The following is a 22180-nucleotide window of genomic DNA, read 5'->3' as shown; positions in this document are numbered from 1 at the left end:
AGAAAAAAAAAAGGGATTTTCAAGAAAATTAAGTAGTTAAGAAAATATGTGAGCTTAGTTTAAATGTCTGGCTTACTGAATGACACAAATCCCATATGTGAAATGAAAAAGTAGACAGTAGTTTCAGATAATAACGGGAAAATGCACACATGTTCTTTCAGCCTTTTAATTCTGGAATTTTATTTTCTGAATGAAGGCATGTCAGTTTCTAGTCCCAGCAGCCCCGCGTCTGATCTTGCCCTGCACGCCTGCTGATGTCAGCCCAGGGAGCTCATGGGCTTAGCAGATGTTTACCCTGCTTTTGTCTTCGTAGTCCCCACCTTCTGCTGACACAAAGAGGATATTTAGCCTTACTCATAATATTTTGTCTGCTCACATTCTTATAAATGTATTGATCCTAATCCTTGGTTCAGAATGGGGAATGTCAAAAAGAGGGGAGAAATTAGAGTGAAGGAAGCTGTGTTAAAAAAGACAGGCTTTTCCTACTTTTTTTCCTAATGTCCATTTAGATTCCCAGATGGCATTCACCACTAACTTTTGGTTATTGTGGTTTTCATATTAATGTCCAAAAATACTATAAAATTGAAACTTTTTTTGTGTGATAAAATGTGAGAAGAATGCCAAGGAGAGTTTTCTTCCCTACTGGAGCAAATATTATACTGTTTTCCCAAGTCCAAAGTTCTGTTTTCCACAGTGAATACATCTGATGTATCATGTGTGATTAATTAGTTAATTAAATGATTAAATTTTAGTAAGTTTCTTCTGATTTTCCAATTTTTGTTGTATTTTTAAAAAATCTAAATTCATAAGCTTAATTTTCATAGTAAGCAAGCTACCTATCATGTTTCCTACTTCACCATTGTTCCCTGGTTGACACATCCTCTTCTTTTTTCCCTCCTGTAGGATCTTTCGAAGATGGTTTGGCTGCCTTGGAAATTTGGAGATCTGATGCCACGATGAGGACTCACACACGGGGGGCTCCCAGTGTGTTTTTCATATATTTGTTTTGCTTTGTGTCCGCCTACATCACTGACGAGAACCCAGAAGTCATGATTCCCTTCACCAATGCCAACTATGACGACCACCCAATGCTGTACTTCTCCAGGGCAGAGGTGGCCGAGCTCCAGCTCAGGGCCGCTAGCTCGCACGAGCACATTGCCGCCCGGCTCACCGAGGCCGTGCACACCATGCTCTCCAGCCCTTTGGAGTACCTCCCTCCCTGGGATCCCAAGGAGTACAGTGCCCGCTGGAACGAAATTTACGGCAACAACTTGGGTGCCTTGGCAATGTTCTGTGTGCTGTATCCTGAGAACATTGAAGCCCGAGATATGGCCAAAGACTACATGGAGAGGATGGCAGCTCAGCCTAGTTGGTAGATTTTTGTCTTTTTCTTCTTACTGTATTAACTCTGAAATTTAAAGAAATGAATTCATAGTCAGATGAAATCTCAGAGGCCAAATTTTCACATAATTTGTGTGTGTGTATGTGAGTGAAGGGGATGTTATTTGTGCTGTCAATGGCTTATGAATGGTCCCTAGTTTCAAAAGACCTAGTAACTTCTATGTTTAAAGTTAGAAGGAAAATATTTAGATACAACCTAACCAAAGAAAAAAATAATTTGAGTAAATAGTATCATGACTGTTGAGATTTCTTTCCCCCTTGTTTAACAGGCGTGCATTACCATCATCTGGCCTTAGGTTCTGATTGACTCCCGAACGGCTAACACCTTTTGTCAGCAAGAGATTTCGATTAAGATTTATTTGCATTTGAGGACAATTAGGAGCTAAAAGTAATGTGATAGGATTAACTGGCAATTTATAAACAAGATCTTATCCAATAATCAGCAAATTGCCCAAACCTGCAGGAAAACCAATGTTGTGGTATAATTATGTGAAGAATTCTAATTATGTAATAATTTACTTCCAGAAGTTCAGATTTGAGGACACATTTCCTGTCTCTTCTTGATTAGCTTAAATTTATTTTGTTTATAATTAATGTGTCTACCTGCTTCCAAAAGTATGGGATGAATTAATTAAACAAGGGATTCTGTGGGTATTCTTACTTAACCTGTGTTTTAATTTACAATCATGGTCCAGTTACACTAAAAAATTACAAATTATATGAAATATCCTTTTAAAATTACATAGGCTTGTAGGTTTAGAGAGAGCTCATTTTTAAATGCTTAGAAAAATCAGTGAATACATTTAATGCTGTGATGAATTACCTCTCCCATACCATAGGGGTGAAGAATGGTAGCTTACAAGCTTCCTGAATTCTGCCTATATAGTAAATAAATTTAATTCTTCCTAAATTTCTGCCAGTATGGTAAAGAATACTGTTTGCATATTCAGTTTGAAGAATTTTTTAGAATTTCTTAATGAAAAGATTATGAAAGAGTTGGCATTAAATCCATATCAGAGCTAATATTTTTAAGGTTTATTATTAGGTATGTGTAATCATTTTGAAGCTTACAATATTTTAGGTTGAAAAGAACCTTTTTGTTTGGTTTGTTTCAAAGCTGAGTCATGTGTGCAGTAGTTTCTGATTTTGACTGACCTCATTCTCTTCCTGACACCAAGAAAGAAAATAAAAATTGTATGAAAATTTGATATTTGAGCTATAAGTTTCTACTATCAAACATTACAGTTACTCACCTGACAATGTGCAACTAATTAAAAATGGCAACCATATTTATTTAGGAAAAAACCTTTGTTGTCTATGAGGATACTTTTAGGATTTTGGGGGGGGGAAGGTAGGTAATTAGGCTTATTTATTTTTAATGGAAGTACTGGGGATTGAACCTAGGACCTCATGCATGCTAAACACATGCTCTACCACTTGAGCTATCCTCTACCCTACTAAGAGGGTACTGTTAAAGTCCTTTTTGTTTTAGATAGATAAGTGAAGTTTGACAGATTAAGATACTGATGAAAACGTTCCAGAAAGCCATCTATTTCATGAAAAAGTAGCTGTGAAGTGCCACTTTTTAATGGAGATTTTTTTTAGTACAAATACCATCACAGTAAGAGAATTATGCAAGACCAGTGCAATTTTATTATAATATGAAACATTCAGCTAAAAAAAAAAGACAAATGAACTTATTTACAAAAGAGAAATAGACTCACATACATAGAAAACAAACTTATGGTTACCAGGGGCGGAGGAGGGTGGGAAGGGATAAATTAGGAGTTAGAGATTTGCAGGTAACTAACTAATATATATAAAACAGATAAACAACAAGTTCATATTCAATATCTTGTAGTAACTTATGGTGAAAAAGAATATGAAAACGAGTATATGTATGCTTGTGTATGACTGAAGCATTATGCTGTATGTACATCAGAAATTGACACAGCATTGTAAACTGACTATACGTCAATAAAAAATACATATATACACAAAAAATATTTCAGGCATATAAATACCGGCTTGAATGAATGCTGTCATTAGAGAGGACTAGACTTCTTTGATAAAAGGAGGAAAATAAATAACTTTAAAATGATCATTTTCATATAGTTTCTACAAGTTCAGACATGTGTAGAAATTTACTAGCAGACTAGTACTTTGTTCATGGCATTCCTGATAAAAATAGGTATAACTGTGTCATTATCCAGTAACCCAAAAGCCAGTTTGTGATTTAATAGAGCTGAACAGTTGGCTTCTTTCTCTCAACCTCCTAGAAGCTGAAGGTCAGAAATTGAGAATTTACCTTTATATCTGGTTTCTAGTTCTAGAAGTGATCCTAGCTACTGGAACATTTTATCTTTGCAAGTAATATTACTAGGTTGCACCTTTAAGTGATTTTATGGAAACTTTAACTTTTTAAGAGCTACCACACCCAACCCCTAGACTCTTAAACTTTTATTAAATTGTAGTTGAATATAATCAATCACTTTTTGACAACTTAAAATACTGCTAAATGTTTTTATAGTTCAACTATCCCTATTTAAATCAACTAAACCATATGTCCCCACTTTGCTCAGAGAAGTGCATTGTGAGTGTTGTCATTGTCCTAGGATATCGGTCACCTGCATTTGGTTTCAGTGGAAAATAAAAGATTGACTCTGATTTATCAAAGAGATCAATAATTAATATTATGGAATTTTTTAAAAAGCTTCCTACAATGGCTTCATCAAACCTAATACTTTTACCATATTCTGTGAGGATCCTTTCTACTCTTGAAAACCAGTGACTAAACTGTGTTCATTCACTTGTTGAATTAACATTTAGTGAGCATCTGTTGTGTGTCGTGCACTGTGCTAAGTGCTGGGGATTCAGTGATTAAAAAAAATAGCCCAGTAAGTTTAAAATTTGCACCTAGCCCAGTAAGTTTAAAATTTGCACCTAGAGTAAGGGCTGCAGATATTGGGTATTTGAACACTAAGCTAGGACTATATTCTCTGCTCAGAATTAAGTGGAAGGTTCACCTAATAAGGGGTTCATTAGTTTTTATTCATGAGTTACTTGAATGTTTGAGGATTAAATGAGATAATGTAAAGTCCTTAGCACAGTTCCTGTCACATAACAAGCTTTCAATAAATAAGAATAATGATAATTATCATCACTGGTAGTTTGCTTAGTACTTAGACTCTGTTTGGTTTGTAATTTGGTATATGTAGGCTGTAAGGAAATAGTATTTGGGATTTATTTAGAGATTTTACTTATCTTTGTTCAAATTGCTCTCAAAACTAGAACATCTGTTTAACTCATGACATTTTCCTTTTGACTTTGTTCCATTAAAACTTTCAGCGATGCTCTCCTGAGCCCTTTTTCTTAGCATGTAAGACTTTGATGGTAACACCAATCAAGACAGCTTAGAGGAAAGTAACAATAATGTGTCTTTTGTCTGGTGTTAAAAAGAAAATAAAGAGCTAAGAGGTCACACTTACAGATTCACTTATTTAAAAATCTGTGGCCACTGGAAAAGAAAAGTTAAATGGAAGATATTAGCCAATTATATACTGATCGTGTATATACATCTGACCTAAAGTATTACAAAGTAGAAAGGGAATCTGACAGATTGATAATGGTGATAGTGGTAATTAAAAAATAACAACATGCAAAACTCTCTTCTCTTAAAATTATAACTCTGTGCGTCACTGAGTACCCAGACTCAGGCACCACATGAGACATACCTACATACCTCCATATCTGCTTTTGCAGAGGTGAGCACATCCTCTCTCAGAAGCTCTCTCCCGTTTGTTCTTCTGCCTTCTGTTAATGCCATACGTTCTTCATAACAGTAGAAGTAACAGGGTAATTTAATTGTTCTTAACTTAGTTCTGAAAATCAAATTTCAAAAGATACTATTTTAACCTGTGTATTTTTATAATGGTAAATTATTTTCAGCATCACCAATAATGTCTTTGACCTTTGAGGTAAGCTTTATTTCCCCAGAAGATCTCATCTTCCAAATGAGAAGTAGGATTTGGGTTACAGTTGGCTCTGTGTTATATAACAGCTTGGTTGGAACTTAACTATACAGTAGCTTTAAGAAAGCTTAATGAGCTGAGATCATAAATCTAGAGCTGGTAACAATAGAAAATGCATTTTATTACTCTTAAAGGCAGTTCACTTATTATATAATATCACCTAGTCACTAGAGCAAATTCGGTGTATGTCAGCTTGCAAAAGGGGGTATTCTCATTTATAAACAGTTGCTTTCTGCATTCAGTCCTTATATGTTTAAAAAAGGAACACTTTTGGATTCCAAATAACTAAATATTCCCCATCAGTTTCTTTTCCTCAAGAACTTAAACTTCAAGGTGGGAAAATAATAAAAACAATTCTTAGTAGAAATTTAACACAGATTTCCAAAAAATCAATTTTTGGAGTTTTTGGAGTCAGCACGTACTGCTCTACTTTCCTAAAATTTTCATACGTATGTATGTTTTTATTTACTTATTTATACTTTTTTCCACTATACCTTTCTACCAAAAGATTAAGGAAACAAAATGCAATATTTAAATGAGAAGTAGGTGGGAAGAAAAGGAGGAAAGAAAAAGATCAGGGACGTCAGCTGGACTAGCAGTGAGGCAGTTGCTGAAATGCATGCTGTAGCCCATGAGGGGGCCACAGGTGGGCCCTGAGGTTTCTTAATAGCACAGAAAGCAAGCTCAGTTAGTTTTGAAGTATAGAATGTCCATGGGATTAAAAACAGATCAGTTAGTCTGTAGAAATACTGCTTTTGACCCACAGGTCAGAAAGAAGTTTCTCCAGGAATTTTCATGAAGAACCTTCCCAGTAGTTTCATGAACATCCTTCCCGTGCATGTGTGGTGAATTGCTCAGTGCTGGTTTTTTAATACTCGACTAGACTGAGGGCAGGACTGTTTTGCTCATGCATGTATCCCCCAGCACTTGGCACAGTATCAGTTAGATTTCCGTCCGGTGAATGAATGCTCTAGCATCCCTCAGTGGAGGATCTCCAAGGTGAAGTTCACTAAAACCAGGGTGGAGGTGGAGAGGATGGGCATATGGTTTAGCCCCAGACCACTTTTTTCCCCCTAGTCTAGCTTAGTCCTTCAGGAGAATTTTGCATATGTAGAGAAATGAGTTGACTGCAAATCTATCAGGCAGCTTTCCAATACACTGTGTATCTCAGCCAGGCTCATGACGGATGTGTTATGTGAGCTGCTCTGCCAGTTCTTACAGTGATCTTCTGTAGCTAAAAACAAGCAGAACAAATAACTCAAATGATTATTGGAAAACATTTCACACCCTGAGTCATGTGAGAAAGATACAGGTAAGTTGCTCCTGTTTCACTTACTGTGGAGGGATGAATGCGTTGAACAAAGATTTAAGATAGGATTGTAACAGGAAGGATTTGTTGTCCAAGCTCTGTTGATGGAAGATAGTTATCCTGTGTGCATTTCTGAGCAACGGACCTTTCACAGCTTTTTTGTCTGAACATTGTAAAGCCTGGGAAAGGAAGGGGCCTAGCATAGAGTCCTTCGAGGCAGAACTGTACTTGTGTGTTGATTCTGCTCTTTTATTAGCCATGTGTCCTTTGGCAGGTTTTTAAACCTCTGTAAACCTCAGTTTCTTCATCTATAAAATGTAGATGATTCTTCCCACATTAAGCATGGTTATTCCAAGGATTACTTGAGATAATGCATGTAAAGCTTTTAGCATTATGTGCCTGACACATAGTTTTACTAAAAAGTTTATTTTTATTACACAGAAATAGGCAGCTTTATTCTTAATTTTCTTGATACAGAGTATTCCATTTTACCTACTATGTCAGTCTGGAGTTGTGTTTTTGAGAAGTATTTGTTTTGCATTATTCTTTCCCCCTTTCTTTATAGTATTTTTGCTTACTTATCATCAGAAAATAAATCACAGAGGAAAGGAATTACTTCACTCTTGCATTGGTGCCAGTCAGCTGCAGGAATTTAGAACTGGTGAGGGAAACAAAGAAAGCTGAACTTTTGAACAGAGAAGTAATTATAATTTTATTCGCAACAGACTGTGTATTAAATCCTTGCCTGTGAATCACAAACTTCTGGAGAGTGACATCTGAGGGTGTATTAGCAAAATAAAATATCATAAAATAATAAAGAGAAAAAAAGGGAGAAAGGAAAGCCTCTGGCATATAGAGATGAACCAGTGTTTCCTTCCTGTACATTCCAAAACGAAGAGTGTGCCCGTCTTCCTCAGCATGGCCTGCTGGGCTCCAAATGTCGTTCCCTCCAGCTGTTTCGGACGCTTTTTACTTCACTAAATTGCACGTTAAGGCTGGGAATCAAAGAGGGAAGGATATAGCTGGGCTCCAATATGTGGAGCCACAGCACTGTGAGTAAAAAGATCAAGTTTTCCTCTCGTGACGTTACAATGGCGAAGACTGGGAAGTGTGGCCCAGAGCACACCTGGAGTCGATGGAGTCAAGGAAACAAACCCAGAGAACTCAGGCAAACAAATGCTGGCTCTCAGAAAACCCAGCCCCCAATTCCCCTGGCTTTTTCTCATTCATACTTTCCTTTCCTTCGGCCCTTTCCCCTACTCCTCTTTCTGCCCCTCTTTTTCTCTCTGTTCCTTTCATTCTGTGAACTAAAGAAAATGACTGCTTTTACCCTGCTTCAGATCTTTGGAAATAGAAGGCTAAAACTGATGACGACAGGGCTTTTTATGATGATCAGGTTCTTTAAAATTTACAGAAACTCATGTGTTAGGAACCTGACCTTTGGGAATTCCCTTCTTAAACGCCATTCAATAGGCAGGTTGTTGCCAGCATCATTCCAAATGAAGACATCAGGCAAGGATGGGGTCAGGTGACCTGTGGCAGGAGGGTATGAGTGAAGCAATGCTTGGGGAGAGGTTGTCAGAGGCACGAATTAGCTGAGCATCTCAGATTGTGGCTTTTCAATACACAACAAGCACACTCTTCTCCATCTATTTCAAATGCAAGTGAGGATGAGGTAGTTTTAATAATGCTGCTTTCAAACAACAAATTTGAGATATTTTATAACACCTTGAATCATATAGAATTGAAAAGAAATCCAAAGTTAGTTTTTTGTGGGATCTGTTTGTTGTTTGACTTTAACATTCAGTATTGGTACAACCCTCAACTGTCTCCATGATGAGTGATGCTCTCCCCTACCTCCTGCTCTTTTAGTGTCATTTGCTGCCTTTTTACTGAAAAATATATCATGGTCTTTCAGAGTTGCCTGAGGGAGCTGTGCTTAAGGCCAGAGGAATCTTCATCCCTTTTCTGATGGGGTTCTACGTCAGTGCCTCTCACCCCATATATACAGATACAGGAATGTATTAAATTCCGCACAGTCTTTACAATCTGGCTCTTACAGTTTTCTAACATTAAAAACTTGCCAAGCATCATGTTTAAATTTTGTGCCTTCTTTGCCCTGTATTTTCAGGGAAAATCTTGCTTGGCAAGTGCTGTATATATATCCATATTACATTTCAATGATGCTTTACAATCATTGGTTAAAAGTTGCCTTTATCAAGTGAAATACAAATTCAGTTCTAAAACCACTCAAGATGTAGGGGCTTGCCGACATTAAGTTCTTCCTAATGCTGTGTGGATATTTGTAACTACTGGAGAACAGTAACGACATGAGTATGTCCGTGTGTCCCTTATAAAGTTGGTGGTTCTTTTTACCTTAGTTACCGTCAGAAGGCTTTTCTTCATCTCCTGCCGTCACCATCAAGGGAGCATGTTTTAGGCACACTTAACACAGCCTCTCTCATCAGTCCTTCCTTTTCCTCTCGAGTTCAGTGTGCTGGCTTAGGACAGCGGGAGCAGCCATAGTCAGGGGCCAGATCATTGCTTGTCCCACGTAAGCCTGTGGTTTACAAGTTTTCTGTGTGGATGGCTTGGAGGAGAGGAATCAAGAGGAGGGGAACTAGGTAGGAACTTATGGTATTAGTCTAGGGAGGAAGTGAAGACCGCAATTAAGACAGAGTGGGCAGAAGGAGTGAATGTAAGAGACATTTACAACAGAATCCATACAGAGGCGGACTGGATATCAGACATTGTTTCTCAAAGTATGGATCCTTCATCAGAATCATGTAGGTGTTCTTAGAAAGAAAGATCCCTGGGCCTGACCCAGACTCAGTGAATCCCAATCACTTGGAGTAGACCAAAGATGCCGCTGGTTTAGCAAGTCCCCCGCGTGGCTCTGAGGCACACTAAAATTTAAATAGTGACCGGAAGGGAGGTGTGACGCATGGGACTTGGTTTTTGTCTTGGACGAATGGCCGCACTGTGAAGCCCAGATGAGAGAAGGATATAGAAGAGAGTGGGCTTGTGGGAGAGGAAAGGTAGTTCACTTTTTTATGTGACTTTTCTTCTCTCCACTTTGTCTCACTTTGTTGATATCACCAGCTGTGTGGACAGATGAATTTCAAAGCTCTTTCTCTGTTATCATTACAAGGGCTCATAGATTCCCTTGGCAGATGCCTTGGTATATATTTATTAGTATAATTTTTAGGGCCTCTTGGCCATATCTGTTAATTCTTATACGTTCACTGTTCTGCGGCTTTCACACCAGCCCACTCCTTACCTCCAACCGTTTTTCTCCTCCCGCCCCTTTATTCAGTGCTTCACTCTCGCTACTCTATGAATGCATTTTGCTGTTGGTGGTGGTGTCATTGCGGGACATGGGTGAGCTGTTCAAGAAGAAATAGCTTAGGTGGTTAACGAAAAAATCATCCTGTCATTATCCCTGTAAAACATGCTCCATCCAGAGCTTATGGATTCTTGAAGTCTTTTTATTTCCTAGAATGCTGTGATTTTAGTGTTTTAAGCTTTTCACCAGCAGGCCTACTAGATGTGCATCCCCAGTGGTCCACTTGGGCCGTGTATACTGGCATTTTCAACTCTGCGCTGAGTCTGGGTGGTGATAAGTTTACAGACCAGCCCTGAGCTGAGCTTTCTGCCTGCAGGGATCCCAGACTCATCCACCCCTTTCCCTTCCCCTTTCCCTTCAACTCTACCCAGTCTTCAGGATCCTGTTTAACTTCTCCTTCTTCCATAACATTTTCTCTAGCCCCTCATTCCTCTCAGTTTCATATGTATTATTTGTCATGTGACTCGTTGGTTTGCAGTAGTAATAGGGTTACTTACCTGGTTCTCTGATCAGGAGTGTGTGTCTTCAAGATGCAACCCAAAGAAACTTCTTTGTAGAAACCCTCTGGACTCCAGCTTCTATCCCTACCCCGGCCAGTGTGATTCTGATGTGCCAGGGAACCCACACAAAGCTCTGACAGGATGTTGTGCCTGCACTGTGATTCTTGGCTTATTTGTTTGCCTCCCCCACTGGTACATAAGCCTACTGACAGTAGCAGCAGCATCATGTTTTACTTTTGTGTCCTGAGAGGCAAATATGCCGGCCACGAAGACACTCATAAGTTATACTAATGAGTGAACTACCTTATGTTGACTGGTGGACTAAGCTTACCAGGAGTGGAAGCCCCAGATCTGTATCAACTTTGACTCTGATTTGGTGCCTTGTGCACTTGGATGCTCATATTTGCCTGACCTCACTTTCACTCTGAAGACCTGCCTGTTGTCAGCCTGTAATCACACAGGTAGTAGACCTTTGGCCCCTTTGGAAGCTGGTAGGAAATAGGTCAGGATTTGACATATCTGTGCGTAGTTCACCGGAGAATCTCAGATCACCTGCTCTTTGAAGCGCACCTTCTGCACCCGGGATTCTCTCCTCTGTAATCCCTTGAATTTCGGTGTCCATCATCTTAACTTGTGTGCAATGTCCATGACTGCTCCCTATCAGATAGACCCAATAGAATTTTGTTTTTATCCATTATTTAAGGCCACTTGCTTCAGTCTTTGAAATGAATGGTAGTGACGTTAGGCAGAGGGAGGTGATGCTTTATTGGAATTAAGATCAAGGACTAGGGAGCCAGACTGCTTGTGTTCTCATCGCATTTGTGAGCTGTATGACCTGGAGCATGTTACTTGGCTTCTCAGTGACTCAGTTTCCTCATTTGTAAATTAATTGGTGATAATATAATACTTACCTCATAGTATACTTAGAGGATAAAATGAGTTAATGAAACAGTAACTGGTATACGGTGTTAGCTGTTATCTTTAACTGTTACTTTGCTTTTATTTTGTGTTCTTATACACTCATGCCAATAAAGGCAATTTTCATTTATAAATAAATGTATGCACGCAATCCTTTTATGTAAGTTTATTGCGTACTTCTGTTCTAGGCATTGTGTTAGATATTGGGAAATAAAAATTTGAGGGCAAGTTATACATCTTGCCTAGAGTTGTTGACCTATGGAAAATGTGAATTGATAGTATTAATGCAGATGATAAATGAAGTGATTAAGAAAATGCGATGTGTATGGGAAGACAGAGGAGTACTTTGCCCAACACTGGAGCATCGGGAATGCTTTTCTTTTGGGGCCTAAAGGACAAACAAGAATCAGCCAAGTGAAGAGACAAGAGAACGTTATTTGATTGTTCCGAGCGAAGTAACTGATGTTCAGAGGCCGTGACATAAGGAAGCAGAATGCTTTTGAGGAACTGAAAATGCAACATAGGAAGGAGACTAGCAAGCATCGAGGCTTTGAGTAGAGAACCACGTGCTGCAAGGCCTCGCCCACCAGGTGAAGGACCTTGGACTTTTCTTCCGAGCACTGGGAAGCCATTGAAGGGTCTTAACAGGGCAACAGTGTCAGATTTGTGTGTGTGTGTGTGTGTGTTTAACTTTTTCATTGTAAAATAAAAGTAGAACATCATATGAACAAATGTGTGGCTTAGTAAAATATTTTAAAGCAAATGCCCTGGTAACCAGAGCACAGATCCAGAAATAGAACTTTGCCAGCCACCCCAGGAAGCCCTTCGTGGGCCACATCCAAATCACAGCTCCCTCTGTTTCCACAAAGATTTCCCTGACTTCTAGGGTCATCAGTCATGTCCCTGTGTTTCTTTATAGTTCACTCAAGTGTGCATCCCTAGGCACAAGTTTAGTCTTGCTCATTTTTTAAATATCTTTTAAGTCTTTTATCTGCAGTTTCCCCTCCATCCCTTTATTTTTGTTACACTTTATCGATGGAAGAACCTGGGCCCTTTGACCTGCTCAGCTTCCCACCGTCTGGATGTTGCTGATTGCAGGCTCTGGATGCAGCTCAGTGAGTTCCTCCACCCTTGGTATTTCCTACAAACCGACAGCTGGATGCCGAGGCCAGATCCAACTCTGTTTTGATCACTTTGACACAAGCATAGGTGGTGGCTGTTCTCTCCTCAGGAGACATAAAGTGGCTGCTGGTTTCTCCATGTGACAGATGTGTATTTTAGGAGAATCTCTGATCACATGTGGAGAGGAGATTGCAGAGGTCAAACCAGGAAGACCAGTTAGGCCTTCTGTGTTTATCCAGATGAGAGCCTGGAATAGGGGCTCTGAGAATGTAAAGAAATGATGGGTTCCAGAAGGTTTTAAGAATTAGCAGGTATAAGACTTGACGATTACATTTGAGGACAAAGAGGACAAAGAACTTTCTCTGTGGGTTGCTGAGATGATGGTGGGACCTTTCAGTGAGATCGAACACTTGGAACTGTTGGGGAATACTATTAAAGGGTCTGGTTTTGAATCTCCTGAATTTGAAGTGCCTGTGTACCCAGTTGGAGATGTTGAGTTCCCATCTCTCAAGCATTATTTTTAGCTACCTCCTGTTTGCCTATAGTGTATTGTGACTTAAAAAAAAAAATGTTGTCACCAGAGGGAAAAAAAAGAGACTTTATTCAATATAAAACATGCTTTCAAATATAACATAAATAATTTCTGTTGATGATAGGAAGAAGTGGAAGAAAAGTTCAAAGAAGGTCAGATTTAATTAAAATAGGCTTACCACAATAAATCAATGAATGAGAACGAGAATGAGAAGATAGGGTGCTAATTGAACATTACAGCCACGTGGGTGTCCTCAAATCACTTTCTGGATGTGAAGCCAAAGTGGAACATCGTGCAGGCAGTGCTCCAGGAGGAAAGCATTAGCTTGAATGAATCGTGCTGTTTCTCCTAAAATTAAAAATAAAGATAGAAAAAAAGATTTTTGATGAGACATGGATGGCGATTTGGGCTTGTAACAATTTAATGAGCAATTTTTAGTTCATTTCTGTGATTCATTTACAATGAATTCACTATTCCAAGAAAAAAATCGAAGGAAAGGGAGAGATAAGACTAAATCCACACATATTGCTAATGTTTTATATTAACTTTAATATCTTCTTTCACTAACCTTTTGGCGATAATGTTGAAAAACCATATGGAGTTTACTATCTTATCAACTTTGGAGAACCTATTGACATGGGAAAAGTTTTAAGGTATTACTGAAGCCAGTTTGAATCTTTTGCTCTTTGCTTTTCTACCATAGCCTGTCATTTGGTTAGAGAAGATGTGATTACATTCAGCCTTTAGGGTAGGATCAACTTTTATTCTCAATATTACAGATAATTTAGATCTAAAACTTTGGGAAGTGTTTAATGCCCATGGCATGTTGAGGATAGCTTACAAATTTGGCTCATAATTTAATCTAAATTTATTCATTAATTCTGTTTTATAGCATAGTACATCCTCCAATTTTTTTAATGACTCACAAAGAATAATTCTAAACTGACTTTTTCCACTTTATTGCCAAATTACTTTTTAAGAGGTACTCTTTAAAAGTGTGTCCCCACGACATGAAGTAAAATAAACATCATTGGTACAAGGTGCTGTTCACAAGCATTACTTCATTGTCTCTCTTGAAAATAAATGGCTTCAAAGCTAAACAGTGTTTTGGGGGATGGGAAATATGTTCTTGTCTTTCTACAATGATAAATTATTTTTCATTCGTGAATCGGCTGTGTAGACCCACTTGGTGATTTACATCTGCCTCCGTCATACACCATATCCTGCCCTCTTTGAACGTGCTGAATTTCTCTGGGGGTCTGGATTCCTTCCTGATGATCTCACAATGGATTTCCCCTGATATCTGGCTCCAGACCCTCTGCTAGATGGAAAGTGCTCTGGGCACCCCAGGTCTCAGCCGAGCTCCACGCACAGAAGCAGGCTCTGGGACTGGGTCCTCTCTGCCTACTTGTTTGGTGTCACATTTACCCTCTAAGACAGTGGCTTTCAAGCCTTTTTTGACTGTGACCCACAGTAAGAAACGAAGTTTACATAACAACCCAATATACACATAATTTTAACTCTACATATGAAATATATGAGTAGAAACTGCACAAATCAGCCCTTGCATTCAGGTCATGCTTTGCACTCTGCTACTTTCTATTCTATTCCATGCTGTTAAATTCCACTAAAAATGTGCTGATCATAACCCATTATATTAATTCCACAATCTGTTAATAGCTTGTGATCTCTGCCTAACATTCTGATAAACGCATGATTCCTTCTCCGAGAATCCCTTCTCTATATTCCTGTTCTTGAATATCTCCAGCGAGGGGACTGCTTCGCTCTTTGAGGTGGCCTCTTTATTCCATAATTCTAGTGCTTAGAGAACTTGTTCCTAAAATACATCAGGAAGCATCTTTTTTTCATTAGGAAACAGTGCAAGTCTGTGATTAATGATTACATTTCAGGTTTCCAGGGCCAAGTGGAATAAATTCTGCAGTGCATTATTTCCAGTTGGCACCCAGAATAAAATCACCCACAGTTCTTTCACTGTTTTAAAAAGGCCACTTCAGCAGAAAGCATATTGTAAAAGAGAAAAATTCTGATAAAGCATTAAAAAGTGGGAATCTTGGATAGTATTGGATAAATACTAACCTTTCTGAGGAAACCATAATAGAAAGGAAAATATTGTTTCGTGTATCCTAGGCCCTTAAGGTCAGCCTGGTTTTGGTTTGGATATTTTTCTACCGTCAGGGCAGCAAGATTTAGCAATTTGAGTACAGTTTTTGCCATTGTTAAAGTGTCCCTCACTTTTTAAACTTTGTATCACAGGTAGTTCTTTGCCCTTTTGCATGTTGTGGTGTCAGCTACTATTAAGAGATTGCTCTAAAATAAATTGGAGTCACCACATGTTCAGGCCACATGTGGAGTCACCACAAAATTCAGAAGATTTTGAATGCCTGGTGGCAGGGATGGCAAGTCCGATTCTTTAAGGTCGGTGATTTTTGCTAGAGCAGTTGTGACAAAATACCACAGACTAGGTGGCTTAAAACAAATAGCAGTTGATTCTCTCACAGTTCTGGAGCCTAGAAGTCTGAAATCAAGGTGTCAGCAGGGTTGGGTCCTCCTGGAGCCTCGGAAGAGAAACTGTCTCATTCCACTCTCCTAGCTTCAGGTGGTTGTACGCAACTCTTGGTGTTCCCTGGAGATGCGTCACTCATCTGCCTCTTACACGTACTGTGTACCACCAACACATGCACACTTCTTGTCCCTCCATCCTTCCAATATGTATTGTGATTTTAATTGGATGGATATTGTGTTTGCATATTTTAATGAGGCAAAAACTATTGACAACTAAGCCATATCGTGTACTATGATTACTTTTCAATTTGTGTGTAGCCTTTCGTTTTCTCTAGTATTAATAGCAGCCTTCTTGTTTTATTTGCTTAGTGTCCTATACATTTAGCACTGATTACCAACTAGACTCTCACTCAGTTATGTCAATCTCTTAATCTATTCAAACAAGATATTTTTAATAAGACATTCTTAACAGTTCATCTTCTTGATGAAGTAACTGTTAGAGCCTTTGAGTGGCTATGATCTAGATCTGCTATTTTGATGATGACTTATTCTCCTTTTCCCTCTTGTGTTGGATCCCCTGTGCTATGAGTCTCATGTTGTTGTTCTTTTTCGGAGTGTATCCTAATTTGAGTGAAGAAACTCTCCCCTGGTTTCCAGAGGAAGTATTCACAAGAGGTAAATGTTGAAACCTTGGATGTCTGCATGTGTACATTTGGCTCTCGTGTTTAAATGGTAGTTTGGGTGGGGATGGAAATTGTCTCTCCGAGTTTTGGAGGCATTGTTCTATTGTCTTCTGGCTTCTGCGATGATGAGATGTCTGATTCCATTCTGATTCTTAATGCTTTGAATAAAATTGCAGTACAGTGTGTCTTGGTTTGGGATGGATCTGTTTTCATCCATGTTCTGTGCACCTGATGGACTCTTTCAGCCTGGAAACCCAACCCTGTAGTTCTAGGAACTTTTCTAGACGTATTTGATTTCTTCCCCTTTGTTTTTCTTTGTTTTCTTTTTTGGTTCTCTTTGTATTCAGATGTTCAGCCTCTTGGACCAATTCTCTAATATTCTTTTCTTTCCTCCCCTGTTTTCTGTTTCATTGTCTCATTTCTCTGCCTTCTTGAGATTTCTTCAACTTTCCTTCAGCCCTTCTATTGAACTTGTCTTCCTGCTTCCTATTTTTCTAATCTGCTATTGAATTGCTCTATTGAATTCAGTTCTGTTGTTGAATTCTTCAATGCTGTGACAGTGTAATGCTTGGTACTTTTTAATATTTTTGTCTCTTTGTTGAAATGCTTACTTTGTTCATGCATTGCTCTTTTGATTTTGATGAGCATCTTTACGACTGTTATTTTGAACTCTATCAGGTAAATCATTCATCTCCATTTCATTAAGATTGGTTTCTTGTTCTTTTGTTTGGAACATAGTCTCCTATTTGTTCATTTTTATATTGAATCAAATCCCAAACATATCATTTCATTACAGTATTTATTTCTGACTTATATTTAATTTTAAATATTTGAAATATTTACATAGTTCACAATGTACTGTGTCAGAATCATAGTACAGATAATGCCATGATAGATAACCTTACACATATATGGTTTTGCATTTGTAGAGGTTATGTCTTTAGGGTAGATTGCTATAAGTGATATTACTGGGTCGAAATATATAATGTTTATAAACTTTGTTAAATGTTGCTAAACTCTACCCCATAGGATTTGTACTACTCTGCACCTCTAACAACATTTTAAGAGTGTGCCTGTTCCTCCACGGCTTTTACTAGTGTTTGTCATATCTGAGATTTTTACCAATCTGGATGTTATGTTAGTTGTAGATTTAATTTAAATTTCTTTTATAATAAATGGAGTTGAGAATTTTGAATGGGAGGTGTTTGCCTTTCTTTTTTGGTTAACTGTCTTGTTTGTTGTTTGCTTGTTTTTCCAATGAGATTTTGATCTTTTAAAAATTTTTTATGAACCTTTTGTATGTTAGGATAAGTCTAACTATATTCTAGATATGTATTACAAATATTTTCTCCCAGTTTGCTATTTGTGTTTGCTTGTGGCATTTTTTTCCCTATGCAAGAAAAAAAAATAAATTACATTTTATATGGCCAAAATGATCAATCTTTTCTTCTATTGCTTCTCATTTTTGAATCATAGTTAGAAAGGCTTTCCCTTCTCCAGGTCATAAAGGAATTCATACATGTTTTCTTTAAGAGTGTGTAATTTCATACTTGACATTTAGATACCTAATTCATTTAGAGTTTATTTTTCCTGTATCATGTGAGGTTTGGATGCAATTTTATCCTTTTTTTTTCCTTGGATGACTGTCTAGTTGTTCCAGTGTAACTTGTTAAAGTTTTATCACATACTAAGTTTCCATATATTTTGCACCAATTTCTGAATTTTCTGTTTGACTCCATTGGTACGCTTGTCTGTTCATATGTCAAGACCACTCTGTTTTGATTAGTGAAGTTTTATAGTGTGTTTTCTTCTCTGGCAGAGCTAGCCATCCTCCATTGTTGTTCTTTTCATTGACTTCCCTGGCTCTTCTTACATGTTTAATTTTTTTCTTTCAATCAAATTGACTGTTTCTAAGCATTATTTCTCACATGATCACTGGATGCTTGCATAATCATTGACTGAAGTGATGACATCAATAAGTTGTTCAGTTAACTTTTTGAAACATATTTTACTTTTTTCATATAAATGTAAAGCATGTTAAACACATATAATACCAAGCTTTCAGTATTCCAGGTTTCAGAATTTCTCCATTATAAAATTCTTTCATAATTTGTTACTAGAATTTGATAGGTAAGCCTGTTTTAAACTCTAGTCCTTTGAGCCCTGCCATTCTAATAAATCAGAGGTCTTGTTATCAAATTTGAATCATCTTACTTACTGTGTTTCTCCCTCTTACCTTTTTCAGGCTGGACATTAGCCCAAAGCACACTTGGTCAGCACAAAGGGATTACAGTTATGAATGCTGTTTGATTCCATTTAAATAGATTATGCTTGGATGGCATATTTGGATATTTAGATAAAAGGACTTTGTGTCAGTGAATTAAACATTGGAATAATTGTCTTTTCCCATTTAACAACACTATACATTTTATTCACATTAGCTTGGTATATTTGACATTCAGACTAATTCATTTTCTCTATGAAGCTTGTAGAATACTCTTTTAAGTAAAAAAAAAGAATATTCTTTTTAGTTTCTGCTTTTGCATAAATTACTCCTCAGTATTCTGCTTGAGTGGGGCCAAACTGACCTAAATTTTTGTATTTTAGAATTTAATATTTGGAATATTGAATCCATAGCTTTAAGATGAAATTTAGTGCTCCATTAAATCTAGTGATTTAATGACTATAGAAATATAAACTGTGGAAGAAAATGGTCTGTTGCATTTCAGGGTTGATAGGTTATTTTCCCTGAAGATGTCTTGATATAAGATTCATTCCCATTCTATCATTCTGTTATCCTTCTTAGCAATTGTAGTCTAGTAGGGAGCAAAGTAGATGTTCGGAAAGAAAAGCTCATTGTCTGTTTCTGTGTCTCTAGCCTGGCTAGTGTAAGCGGCTGAAGGTTCGCAGCAGGCAGGTTCAGGCCCACCAGGCCCTGGACCAGCTGTCCCTGGAGCAGGACGCTAGGAACCCCAGGCTCCCCAGAGGTCTGTGGGGAGAGGAACAGTTGTTTCAGGAATGCTCCATGATTGCATCACATGTTCCTTCGGTGCGCCCTGAGCTACCGTAGGAGCACAGTATCGTGTTCTCTCCTCTCACGTCTGCTTCTTTTCCCACATCTCAGCCTGTTTCTGTCTTGGTGTCAGGAACACGGCGGGGCTTTGGACCTCTGAGTGGCATTTCAGCATCAGTGCCCTTCCTCCTCGCTCTTGGTAGGCCCTCTGTCTCTAGCACTTCTAGATGGGTTCTTATTGCAAACTTGGTGACTTTCTTTGAAAGCGCAGTGCTTTCTCTCACGAGGAAGAAGTAAAAACAATTCTAGATTCAGATAATCCTGATTCCATTTTTGGCTCCACCATTTAACTGTGTGATCTTGAACGAGTAATTTCCCTATCCAAATAGCACTTTTACAGTCTATAAAATGGGAATGTAATACTTAGTGTGATTTTTGAAGATTAAATGAAGTACGTAAAAGGCTTGGCACACACTATGTGCTTAATTAACATGAAGTACAACTTCTCTTTTTCCTCCCTACTATGAATAGTTTATACTTGATGATGAAAATGCCCCTCTTTAGCTACCTGATCAAACACTTGGAATATGGACTCCAAGCCAGGCCAGAGTTCAGTTGAATGTGCCCCTTGGATAGCTCGCTACCCACTCTAGGGCCCCCAGATCAAGTCTCTCTCTGTTCCAGGCTTACTATGCTCTTCTTGGCAAATCACTGTCAAGGTCCTGCTGTACTTCACCAGCGAGGCCACATGGGTTAGAAATCCGCTTCCTTTGGCTAAAGTTATAGGAATTACTTACAAAATAACATATTACTGACATTTAACATTCATGGTTAGTTTTCATGTTTAACTTACAGAGGGAAAAAAGATGAATCACAACTGCCGTTAATCATGTTTTTAAAAGCGGTGGTAATACTTGACTCTCCCAACTTCTCCGAGGTTTTTTCCAAGCACACAAAGGCTGAGCACTGAATGACTGTCTATCAGATTTACTGTCTTCAGGACACGTTTAGAATGAACAGACTGATTTACATCTTAAAAATAGAATTGATCTTATTTTGGCATATTTTGGTGGTGTGACCGAGTACACGCTGTAGGCAGAGATGTAGCTCGTGTGCCGTAGACACAGCTGCCGTGGAGCTGGCGGATGTGAGGTTGGGGCCGCTCTACCCTGTCGAGTTATACTTGGGGGTTTCTGAAGCGTTCATCGCTGTGTTCCACATTTCAATTCTTAATTCCTTAAAAGCTTATTTCATTTTCTTTTAAACGTATATTTACACAGGTATCTAGTGTCTAAAATAAACCAGGTTTTTAAACTGAATCTCCTCCTTTATGAATTTACTAAGTAAATCTTTTATAGGGTTATGAAACTATGTGTTATCTCAAAATGAGAAAAAGAAGGATTGTTTTGAGATTCTGCTTTTTGGAAAGCTTTAGCAAACAGTAGAGCCTCATTTAAACATACTTTTGAAAACACATAGACTTAGCTATACCATGGATCAAATCATGACCTTCAAAACATAGTTACATAATGTGGAAAACCCTGGTTTAAAACTGTTAAGCTGTAAAAAGTGCTTAAGAACAGGAATAACAACCATAATAACATTATAAAGGAAGTTATGAGTTGTGCCATTGTTTCTAGTATTTATTTTTTATATTCTGTTGATTCATTTAAGTAAATATCAGCGATCTCTTGACACCTCTTAGATGTTAAATACAGAACTTCTGTTATTCCAAGTACTTATTTTAACAATATTTGTGGTAAATTAAATATAAGAACATAAACAATATTATACATAGAGTAGCCTGTGAACCTTGTAATACTAAGTATTAATCTTTTCACAGATAATAATTTTCTACAGACTATGTATCTACTAAAACTATATGGAAAAATTTTAATGTAATTATATAATCATTTTAAACTCAAATCTATGCACAGAAAACTAGATGGTAACATTGTCAGTAGACTTTTTAAAATAATTGTTTCATCAAGTAAGCTGTTAAATTTTAAGTAATAGATTCCTTAGATTGTCTGCTGTTGTACTTTGTACATAATAGTTCAGAAGCATTTATGATGATGGAAGCAGTCTATTCATGTCAAATTGTTGTAACATTTGTATTAATGAAGCTACTAAATTTTGGAAAGATTTTTTTATGATATGCCTTTTATGCACATCATGATGAATCCTATGCTTTTCCCCACCAACACCCTGCACCCCAGCCCAGGCAATTAATCGTTTGGTTTTGTGTGCACATCATGCTGTTTCACATAAGTTCACCTTTAGAAATATTCTAGGCAGTAGATTTTATACTTTTTGGACTCAGAACTCTTTACACTCTTAAAAATTAATGAGGACATCGAAATCAAAGGGCTTTGTTTATGTGGGCTATACCTATTGGAATTTACCATACTAGAAATTACATCTAAGAAATTTGAGAAATGGTTATTTGATCATTAAAAAAATCCGTTCCATATTAACATAGTTAACATAATTTTAGCAAAAAAACTAAAAGCTAGATTTTTGAAGACAAAGCATTTAGTGTGAAGGAGGTCATTGTTTTACATTTTTGCAAATCTTGCATATTTGCTTCTGTGTTCAGTCTGTTGCAATATAGTGTTTAGGCTGAAATATATGAAGACAGTCCAGCTTCACACACACATATGACAGAAGAGGGTGGAGTATTGTAAGAGTCTTTTCAGATAATTGTGGATAGTCTTCTTTGATACTGTACTAGAACTTGACAAGTCACAGTTTCATAAATGTTAACTTTATGTGGAATCTGAATCATAAAAGTTAGTTTCA

At 37.7% G+C, this 22180-nt stretch overlaps 1 protein-coding gene across 8 annotated transcripts in view; it reads left to right on the top strand.

Moving 5' to 3' along the window:
- The window catches only part of DSE (dermatan sulfate epimerase), a 120376-nt gene that overhangs the window by 82796 nt on the left and 15400 nt on the right, over positions 1–22180 (top strand). For 7 of the 8 annotated variants that reach the window (XM_064486753.1, XM_064486754.1, XM_031456198.2 and 4 more), the window contains one exon: positions 904–1372. In XM_064486753.1, coding sequence (XP_064342823.1) covers positions 957–1372 — 416 coding nt within the window. In that variant the 5' untranslated portion in view covers positions 904–956. Of the gene's footprint in view, positions 1–903; positions 1373–22180 lie in introns of those variants that run through there. The other variant, XM_031456200.2, reaches the window with a different exon arrangement.

Source organism: Camelus dromedarius, chromosome 6, assembly GCF_036321535.1.
Source record: "Camelus dromedarius isolate mCamDro1 chromosome 6, mCamDro1.pat, whole genome shotgun sequence".
NCBI lineage: Eukaryota > Metazoa > Chordata > Mammalia > Artiodactyla > Camelidae > Camelus > Camelus dromedarius.
Note: the sequence above shows the minus strand (reverse complement) of the source record. Positions and strands in the feature narration are given on the sequence as shown.